General features: G+C 33.7%; 2 protein-coding genes across 2 annotated transcripts; both read right to left on the bottom strand.

The window, feature by feature from the left end:
• Window positions 1-1711: 1711 nt before the first annotated feature.
• Window positions 1712-5373, bottom strand: mTTF (mitochondrial transcription termination factor). Its single transcript, XM_028321667.1, has 6 exons — window positions 4974-5373; window positions 4699-4877; window positions 3917-4013; window positions 3620-3773; window positions 3046-3196; window positions 1712-2007 (listed from the first exon to the last, which is right to left on the bottom strand). The coding sequence occupies exons 1-6, from the start codon at window positions 5170-5172 to the stop codon at window positions 1786-1788; spliced, it is 1002 nt and encodes a 333-aa protein (XP_028177468.1). The 5' UTR covers window positions 5173-5373; the 3' UTR covers window positions 1712-1785.
• A 539-nt stretch (window positions 5374-5912) lies between these two features.
• On the bottom strand, window positions 5913-10099 carry LOC114365172 (U2 small nuclear ribonucleoprotein auxiliary factor 35 kDa subunit-related protein 2). The gene is made up of 8 exons (XM_028321666.1): window positions 9909-10099; window positions 9756-9829; window positions 9175-9395; window positions 8126-8389; window positions 7859-8035; window positions 7287-7452; window positions 6682-6802; window positions 5913-6371 (listed from the first exon to the last, which is right to left on the bottom strand). Exons 1-8 carry the CDS (start codon window positions 9914-9916, stop codon window positions 6197-6199), a joined length of 1206 nt encoding a protein of 401 aa, XP_028177467.1. The 5' UTR covers window positions 9917-10099; the 3' UTR covers window positions 5913-6196.
• Between the last annotated feature and the right edge of the window lie 207 nt (window positions 10100-10306).

The raw sequence follows: 10306 nt of genomic DNA, 5'->3' as shown, positions 1-10306 counted from the left end.
GAATTTAATATAGCCTTTAGTTGGTATGGTTGACATAATAATATAATTATTGGACAATTTTATTGATCCTACTAATATTATAAATGTGAAAGTTTGTATGGATGTCTGGATGTTTGTTACTCTTTCACGCAAAAACTGCTGAACGGATTTTGATGAAACTTTACAGTATTAATGTTTATAACGCAGAATAATATATGTAAGTATTATAGGCTATAATTTACGACGATCTGTGAAACTGAATTTCACGCCTGTGAAGCCGCGTGCAAAAGCTAGTAATGCAATAAAAAAGATGTCCCAAATCGCGCATTTCGTGGTATAGGTACAGGGTGGAAACGATAAGTGATCTCACTCGGTTATTTCTAAACTATACAAGATATCAAAAAACTAGTTACTGATCCTGAAAGTGCTTCGTAAGTTCTATCAAATATGTAGTAACCAATAATAGGTGACAGAATATAGTTATAGTTAATAGATGTTTTGTCCTCCAATTCAAAAATCTTGCTCATAACGCATACCTACCTACACTTTAGGATGAGAAATAGCCGTAAATGTGGTAAGAAAACTAAAATTTTGTACAGTTTTGACTACTATTGTCTTGCGTAAATTGGGCGCATTCTTTGAAATATTTGCATATCGAATACTATGTATGTAAGTAATAAAACTATAGCCTGACCAGGAACATAAAAACCCTCGCCATGTTGCGGAAAATTAATGGTACTAATTTCTTTTAATGGCAACAGTAACTGAAAACTTCATTGACATGTCACCTTGCATGTCAGTCTATTGCTGTCAAAGTGTAAACAAACTTTATTTTAAATGTGCGCAATTGATTTTGTGAATTAAATTGCTAAAATCTTTTTATAGTCGTGAAAGAAAAGTGGTTCACAATGTGTTAAAGTATTTGTCGAAGAGAAATACTAAGGGTTCGGACAATATTTTCATTGAATAATGTTTCCGACAAAGGTTGTCAAATTGACTGACATGTTTATCGTATAGTACAGTCCACTATGAAAATTAGCTGTAAGAAAGCTCGATTACTTGATATTTATAAATATTTTCATAAACATGTTTCTTTCACATATACGCACAAATCAAGAGCTACTCGTGTGTGTTTATTCTATAGGCGCACATATAACGGTTATTGAGATAGAGCATTCTGCAAAACGTTACCCTGGCAGGAAATGCAATATCTCGAAAACCTGAAGACGCACAAATCACATTTTCAGCTCACATAATAGAACAAATATAAGCTATCTGCTCGTACACAGTTTTTCTCTTTCCGATCATTCGTTTAGAATTTTCCTGCTAGAACAACGTTACTCCAGCAGGAATCGTTTTTTTCGTTTTGTACCAAAACGACAGCACGCACTAATCTCTAATTCGGCGCACATTTACACCATGTTGGGAACTAATTATACGTTCTACTCATATCACTCTAGGAGCTACTTTCCAGCTGGAGTAACGTACACCCCTTAGTCTAATTGGAAGTGGTATCCTCCTTTTGTCATTTTCGGATTTGCATTCGACTCATCGACTGCAATATAACGGAAGTGCTCATCCTCATCTGATTTGTGAATTACATTGACTAATTTAGATTTTGCAGTCATTATTAATCATACTATTCTGTGGTATAATTCAGTACTCAGTAGAGATTATTTTTATCATTGAATGCTAGAAGAATCTTGAAAAGGTTGAGGTTGTAGAAAAACTATTTTTGAAATTCAATAATTTATTTATTTGTGTAATAAAACATTTTTCGAACTTACTTAGAAACCCTTTACATACTTACTCAATTTTTTTAACAGACTCAATAGATTCGCAGAATTTATTGAAATGTTTTTTGCTTCTGCAAAGTAAATTAATATTTATTTCTTGCACTCCTAATTCTCGTAATGTGTCAATTCTTTTCTTAATCGTTTTCTGCGACGCTGCTAATATTCTAGGTTTACTGGCGACATCTTCAACTGTAAAACCTTCACTGATGAGGAAATCTAAAAAGTGCTTGACCTGTAACAATAAAGAATGGTTGGTCACATTCCTGTATGGAGCAGATATTATACGATCGAGAACAACCCATAATAACAGGGAATAGAGTCCCACCTTATTTAGGCCCAGTTTCCACCAAAGCGGAGACGAGAGGTGGCAGGTTATTTCTACCAAAGGAGATGATGCGAGAGCTGCTGTACGTAGCTGTCAGTCTATTGCTGTCTACGAATCGTATGATGCCTCCGGGTGTGGTGACTTCAGGTGCGGGGGAAGGTAGCGGAGAACGAGCCGCGCGAGGCTGCCCGCAGTGCCCGCCTAACAAATCTCCGCGCGCCGTGGTCGCTGTCAAATTCTACTTCTTCTTCTTCTATGGCTATTGGGTTTCCACGTTTGCCAATGTCACGTGAGAATAGACATTACATGGTATGGTACCTTGGGATTGAGTGCTAATTAGGTATGGTCTAGCGCCAGCGCAATGAGTTCGACACATCTCACATCTATTCTCTCCTTAGATTAATAAAACTAAGATATTATTAATCTAAGATTCTCTCTGCTTCATCCATTTCGCTGAGCGGAAAGATGTGGAAATAACACAGCGAAAATACTATCTAAGTATGGTAACTTTTTTTCTCTGTGCTGTGTTTTCCTGTCAAACAAAGATTTTCTATTTCTATTCTATAAATCTGATGGGTTAATTATACGTCTCTTCGCGTCTCCGCTCCTCTCCGACTTGGTGGAAACCGGGCATTATGGTCCAAACGTACGACCGTATGGACACAACTTGCCCGGTGAAATTCGGGGTAACCACCTGGATGCAGACAGCGCAGGACTGGTTGTTATGGAAATCCTTGGGGAGGCCTTTGTCCAGCAGTGGACGTCGTTTGGCTAAAACGAATGAAAGTCCAAACATAATGGTAAATAAATAAATTATTGATTGATGCAAGAGCTCAAAAGTAGATTCAAATCCGGCCTTAGATTTTGTAATGTGATTGGTCTAAGTAAGTTTGAAATTGAACCAATCAATGTTGACAATGTAGAGTAGAAAATGGCATCACTTACTTTGGTTACCCTTATAGTCTTTAGGGCAGGAGTTTTTATACACATTTCATTTACAGCTTCTAATGTTGTGTTCAGTCGATTTGCAAGGTATATTTGAGTAGACTTAGTTTCTCCAAGGATATCCTTAGTTTCTTGCATTATTTCAACATACCTATAAAAATAGAAAAATGATGGACTTTTAACTGCATGTTGAGTATTTAAATAATTTTCAATTAAAACAGCTCTCAATATTTTAATTTAAGATAAAATAGATAAATGCAATTTATTTATTTATATTAACCGGCAGACAGTGGTGACTGAGTTTGTTGCGGCGCTTCTTCTCAGCACTTGCCAAATGTTGGTCTCGAAGCGCTGGTAGGGTAAAAAGATTATGAGACATGTAGAGGCTCCTTAAGAGCAAAATGACGATTTGTAAGAACTATTTATTAGTCCAAACAAATAAAGAAATTTTGACTTTGACTTTGCAAGCATAAATAAATAATCATGTTTAGAAAAAAAATATTTTACCTCCTTAAGGCTTATAAATTTATAATTTTTCAGTACACATTAAGTATGTACAAAATGTATCAATTACCTGTTCAAAATATCTTCAGAACATCTCACCATCCATGGGTAAATGTTTTCCACACCCATATTTTTAACTTTTTGAAGTCTTTCTCGAATTGTGTTGGCATTATATTTGAGGACCCATAAATCTCTCAACAGCCTTTCACTACTGACACCCATTTCTGCAAAAAGTCCTTTTATTATTATACATAATATAATTGACATGATAATTAACATATTTTTTCTTTAACATCCATGTTAAAGTTCTCCAGAACCAACCAAAGGGACACAATTTTAATAAGAATGCTTTATGTAAGTATCTTACCAAGAAGTACATTAAGAGACTTTTGAAGCCAATCAAAAGACAAACTATAAATAAATGTTCTTTGGGCAACATGCTTGCTGAGTACAGAAGGGGGGCACTGTAAAAAAAAATATTTCAATGATTTTGATGAATTTTATCAAAAATGATTTGAACGATCAGAATGTAGATCTCTAAAGAGACGATTTGATCTGAGTGTATTAAAAAACTTTGACAACACAAGATAGTACTTTTTGCATAATTTTGGTTATTTTTACAGATTAGTATGTGTAAGGGTCCCCTACATAGGTTCGAAAGCCGTTGGAGCGACGAACAAGATGACTCTCGAACGACGCAGTTTCGTTGACGTTTTTAAGATCCTAATAGCATGGAAATTGCTAAATTATTTTTACATTTAATATTTTTTATACATTTCAAATACGAAATATTGAATATTGTTTAATACATAATATGACAATTAAATCAGTCACAAGCAAGTTGAAGGCAGTGAAAACGTTTTTCGAAACAGCATCGTTCACAACAAGCCATTAGACAGAATAATAATAATCGTTCACAACTACGTCATTAGAGTCCATAAGCTTTTCGAATCTATAAGGCGGTGGAAAAAAAAATTGCAACAGCGTTCATCGCTACAATGGCTTTTGAACCTACATAGGGGATACCTTTGTGTGATCGTGCGTAAGAGTAACCTAGGTGTCCCTCATATACCTACATTTAAGAAAATTACAAACATAATATATAATTAATTTTAAGAATACAACAGTTATTTATTAAAATAGATTTACCTTCAACTTATTAGAAATATAATACAGCCTATTCTTACAATGACCTTCCTTTTCATCATTCTTACAAACTTTGTAAACATGTACCAAAGTTTTGATTGGTAATTTATAAAATGGTTGTGCATCTTCCATACATCGGAAACTTAACTTTGATATAATCTGCTCTTTATAAGAAAGAATATCTGTAAGATAAGTCGAATTATTTAATTTAAATTATGTAATGAATTGTCATTATATGCACTTTATACAGCATGAAAGCAACCCAATCCAATACATACTTTGTTCAATATTTTCTTCATTTTCCAGGGTACTAAAGTTATTTTTGATTGTAGATGTAGAGAGACTATTTACTGGATTAAATAAACAGTATAGTTTGTGAGTTATAATTTTGTTTACTATTAGCTTGTCTCTTTTCGTAAAATGTACAAGAACTGGCTTTAGTAAATATGTTACCATAGGAGCTCTACATAAATTCATTTTAAAGCTCCCTGTTTTTTGTAAAACACCTTTTAAATTTATTCCATTAGCTGAAGATCTTCGTGCTATTAATTAATTGTATTTTAAAAATAAAAGTTGTTTGCATGCTCTTTTCTCATTTTCTGTCATTTTGACATCTATGATTTGTCAATGCCACAGTGAGTGACGTCAGTGACGTGCGTGATTGACAGCGACTTTTTTTGGTTCAGTTCTTTCTTATTGCAGGAAAAGGCATTATGCCATACAGCCAATTTTTGCATTATTTACGCAGCTGTACACTTGCCAAGGGCCAATGAGACAGGCCGTGAGGCAGAGAGCCAATACTCTCTCTCATCTGTGAGGCAAAGCACAGATTAGAGTGAGGCAAAGTGCGAGTGTACAGGAGGAGCTCTCGCTACCTATTGGGGTGCGTTTCTTGTGTAACATTCGGACGAGTCTGGGCGAGAGCACAGAACACATATACAGAGAGCTCTTCTTCTTCTTCTTCTTTTTTGTTCTTGGCAATACTCGTCGAGGCCGACTTGATTTGTGCCATTTTCATGTGAGTGTGGGACGAGTTAAGAAGAGGGACCAATACAGAGAGTTCTCTGATACGATTTCACCGTTGACAAGAAAGTACAGCATGGTACAGCCAAAGAATTAATAATTCCTCTGGGTATAGCCGCCTAACCGGAATTATGGCGCAAGTACACTATGCGGGAAATTTGCCGAGACGTGAGTGTGAACACCATCTCGCTCGGTTACTTTCTCCTTCCCCCACTTATGCATCGCCCATACTTTTCCACATAGTTTAAACTTGCGCCATTAATATTTTAAGTCACCTTTTTCGTCATGATCTTGTATACAAGACCGTGGTGCTGAATTAGAATAAAAAATATTTCGCGACTTCGGCGGCCAAAATCACACAGTATCTTCAAATTTAGGCGACTTGATTCTAAATCCAACCAATCTGTGAGTCTAATAACTACCCAGAAAAGTTTTAAAAGAGTTTTTGTAACTTAAATATTTTAATAAAATTACGTCTTCATTTTTTATGCCTTTTTTTGGAGGACTTCTTAGATGTACGTCTGCTGCGAGAGCTATCCTTATAACTTTTTCTATAATCCTCTGTATGGTTCCGATGAATATGCTCTGCTCTCTTGTTTGGAATTGTCCTTTCTGGAGATTCAGACCATCTCCAATTTCGGCTTGGTGTAGCTCTGTAAATAAAAGGAACCAATAAATATGAATGCAATGTAAGTGAATTAACAAAAATCTATGTGACATTCTTTTGTTGCAAGGTGCTGATTTTAAAGTGTTGCCACTTGCTAGTGGCGCCAATATTAAGCACAAATTAAGAAGGTAGTAAGTACGTACTTACATACAAATTACAATTTATAAGGCGATACTATCCTCCAGATAACTTTTGCGCCAATCAACCCTACTCGACTATCGCTAGTTTCATTATAGCATTCCTATAGATTTGTGTGTATATTATGATTTCTATTTAATTAATATGTATTTTATTACCTGGCCATAAGTTCTTTGTTTCGGTCGCTTCTAAAATCTTCAAACTTATCGCCTGGATTACTAAATACGTGCAAAAAATTACACGCGAGTCCTTTAGGGCATCGATTTGTGGAAGCGAGACCTGTAAATAAAGTTTTTTTAATATACTTATTTTATTTTAACTAGCTCTTAAAAATGTCATAAATTTGTGATTAAACAAAATATGTTTAATCCATTGCTAAATAAGGGACTATTTCAGCACCCTTCAATATGTATGAGGTACTTAACATTAATTTCTTGTACTTAGATAAAAGCATTTTTTTTATGATCTACCAATTATTTTATGTTTCTTAATATAAATATCACGCATCTTTTATTTACCACGATGTTACGTTTGAGAACGTAAAAAAATATAATTTACTCATGCAGATTAAGTGTATTGCCTTGTACAATACAACACAAGAAAGCTTTTAATTGAAGCTTACTTGCTGTATAATTTATAGGGTTAATGAATCATAAATTGCTTTTATTATTTTATTACTTGTATCCAGTTCATTTCACATAACTATTTTATTAGTCTAAGAAATTGTGTTTAGTCATTAACATGTATCCAGTTGAAAACATACCACAGATCGCACTACTCCACGAGTCTAACCGACAAAACTGCAGAGTGAGCTGTCGCCCGCCATACCACCGGGAATGCAGAGCTCGATATGCTGCAACCGCACATTGCAGTTCAGCATATTCTATGTATGTGTTTCCCCTAAGGTGTTTTTCGTAATTGTTACAAACCTTGAAAAAAAATTAATTTCCAAATAGGTACACAATGCGATTGCATATTAGTAATTTTCAACTTATGAAAATATAATGAGGGCTATCGTTTTTATACTTAACAGTTGGCACCCCTGGCGATTGACAGGACCTTACTCTACAGTGGCGCCATCTTGATGAGTGCAAATACGATAGTCCTCCTACCACTTAAGCGCTCACAAGTTGGCGCCACTGTCTTCGCTACTAGCAAGTGACAGGACCTTACTCTACAGTGGCGCTAACTGGTGAGCGCTAAAACGATAGCCCTCATTGACATTAATCTGCCAATATACATAGTGAAATTCCAAACTGAATCAGAATTTCACTATACTGGCAGAATATCAGTTCAACTGATATTTTTGTGTAAATAAATACTGTACATACTTACTTTAAACCTAATAATTTTTCCAAATTTTTCAAATTCTGGTGTTACATCATTAAAAAATTCTACAAATTCTCTGTAAGTTTCACTATCTTCATACTCCAACATAACATCTGTATCATATTCACTGGGTTTGACATTGCTTAAACCGAAATGGGCAAAAAAGTTTGGTGCTAAAAGAATCTGTAAAGAAAATATTAAAAAATTACTAAGTTAATACCAAGTATACAAGACATAATTAAAAATCTTAATGTTACTATGTCTATTACATACCTTACTAATGCCTGGATATTCATGATTTCTAGAACAGTTATCACCAAAACGACAGCAAGCTGTTTTTTTAAAAAAAGGACAAGGTTCTGCTAGAGGTTTTGTGTGTCTGGACTGCAAAAGTTCTGCAGGAGGGTCCACAGAACTGCCAGCCAAGAAACATTCTAAATTTGTAATGAATGCCAAGTGTCTTTCTTTCTTTTCTTCTTCAATTTTTTTCAATTGATCTTCCTCTTCTTTTATGCGCTTTCTTTCCAATTCATACTCCTAAAACAATAATGGAATTTGGTGTATATGTTACGGTAAATATGATAAATTGAAAATTATTAATAATCGCCGGTTATTATGAATAATTACCGACAGTCGAGGTAAAAGTAATAAATGAATTACATTTATCAGTATAACAGTGATTATTTAATAATCTAACCTTAGTAGTAACAAATATCATAAAAGAGAACAACAGCTCGTGTAGGTATAGTGCTCGTGTACAGCCACACATTTTGATATCATAATTATATTAATATAATTTGGCATAATGAGTTTAGAATGTTTTTTGGATAGGTAATATTTTTTTCCATGATGCCCATTACATAATGTTTTGATTTATAGTGTAAAATAGGTTAAGGTTCGGCGCCTAATTAGCATATTTAGTTTCATACATACACTAGTGGCCGCCCGCGGCTTCGTACGTGTGGATCTCATTTTACCCCCTTTATGTCAGTCAGTCAGTTTCTCCTTTTATATATTTAGATAAATGATTTCATAATAATCACATTTACCAAATCATGAGGTAATTATTCATAATAACCGATTATTCATAATTTTCACATTTACCATAACATAAATACATAGATTTATTGACACTCTTGGGTCTTATACATAGGTTCTGACACTTATTTGTCTAAAAAATATTATATTTATAACATTACAATGCATGGGCATTGTTACAAAAATTAACATAACATGAGTTGCCAGTAAACAGTCTATTTAACATAAAAAAATTAATGTTTTATTCAGATTTGTAGTAGATAAAGAACAGGCTAAATTTTTACCAGCTGTCGCTGAGCTTCTTTTTGTAAGCGTAGCTGTTTTAATTGTTGCTTTTTTAATTGCACAATATTCCAATGATTTATTGCAACTAACTCAGCTTCAACCCATTTACGATTTTCTTCAATATTAGACTTCTCAATTTGCTCATATTCATATGCTTCTAATCTTCGTTGTACTTCTAGCCAAAGTTCAGTATCTTTTTGGTTATTAACTAAATTAGAATCTGAAAGAAAAAAAATGCTTTGATTGATATTTATTTATTCAACTTTGAGAATGTTAACTATTGAACATTGTTGTTATGAATTATATTTCAATTTTATTAGAATAACATAAGTGCATCATAGACTGTGTATTATGTACTTAAATAGTTCATTTAGTTTTATTACTATCTTAGATTAATGAAAGCCAAAACATAGACATGAATATCAGATCTATTATAGCCTACTTAGGTATTTAAAGAGAAAAATTTACATAATTTTTATTAATGAATAATGTAATAATAATAAAAAAATTGTTTTGGTTTGTTTTAATACAAGGATTTTGGGAACAAAAGTAATAATAGTTCGTGTACTTAATGACTTGCCTCTTTGCACAGCTTTTTGTACTCTATTTTTTTTCCGTCTTTCCTTTTTAACTATCTTTCTCCACTCCTTATGCCTGTTTTTTAAAAACATGTTTTATTAAAACAAACACCACATAGAAGTTAATTTTAAAATTGTATGTAATGAACACTTACTTCCCCATTAGACCGGCTAGTCTTTTTATGAACTCAGTTTCAAACTTTTTTCCTTTTCAGACTAGAAGGATAAAAATACTAATTCGTTGCTGATTATTCCCGTGTCCTCCTATTTTTGATAAAATAATATTGTAAACTTGCGAGAAATAAACAAAACTTTGGCTAAACACAAAACAACAACCAACAGCATCTGCTCGTGACAATTTGATAGAGATGAGACGTATTTACTAGAACAGATCCACACACTAGGTATTTTACAGTACTAGGCGGCACCTATTCCATTTTTTAAAATACTTGATCCACCTAGTATTTTATAAATTACACGATTTCCGACCCTACCCTGAAAGTAATAGAGGTTATTATTGCGTAATCCGTAGTCGTGTATTACGCGCACCTAG

This window comes from Ostrinia furnacalis, unplaced genomic scaffold (genome assembly GCF_004193835.3).
Source record: "Ostrinia furnacalis isolate ACB-3 unplaced genomic scaffold, ASM419383v2 OfSCF7557, whole genome shotgun sequence".
NCBI lineage: Eukaryota > Metazoa > Arthropoda > Insecta > Lepidoptera > Crambidae > Ostrinia > Ostrinia furnacalis.
The sequence above is the reverse complement of the archived record's forward strand: the minus strand, read 5'-3'. Positions and strand labels throughout refer to the sequence as shown.

Coding starts and splice junctions, on each gene's coding strand:
- mTTF (XM_028321667.1), bottom strand. CDS start 5,172: ATGAATTTATGTAGAGCTCCTATGGTAACATATTTACTAAAGCCAGTT. Junction 3,774..3,916: donor GTCTCTTAATGTACTTCTTG/GTAAGATACTTA, acceptor GACTTTTTGCAG/AAATGGGTGTCAGTAGTGAA. Junction 3,197..3,619: donor TCTGAAGATATTTTGAACAG/GTAATTGATACA, acceptor CTATTTTTATAG/GTATGTTGAAATAATGCAAG.
- LOC114365172 (XM_028321666.1), bottom strand. Junction 9,396..9,755: donor ACAAAAAGCTGTGCAAAGAG/GCAAGTCATTAA, acceptor TTTTTCTTTCAG/ATTCTAATTTAGTTAATAAC. Junction 8,036..8,125: donor AATATCCAGGCATTAGTAAG/GTATGTAATAGA, acceptor TTTTCTTTACAG/ATTCTTTTAGCACCAAACTT.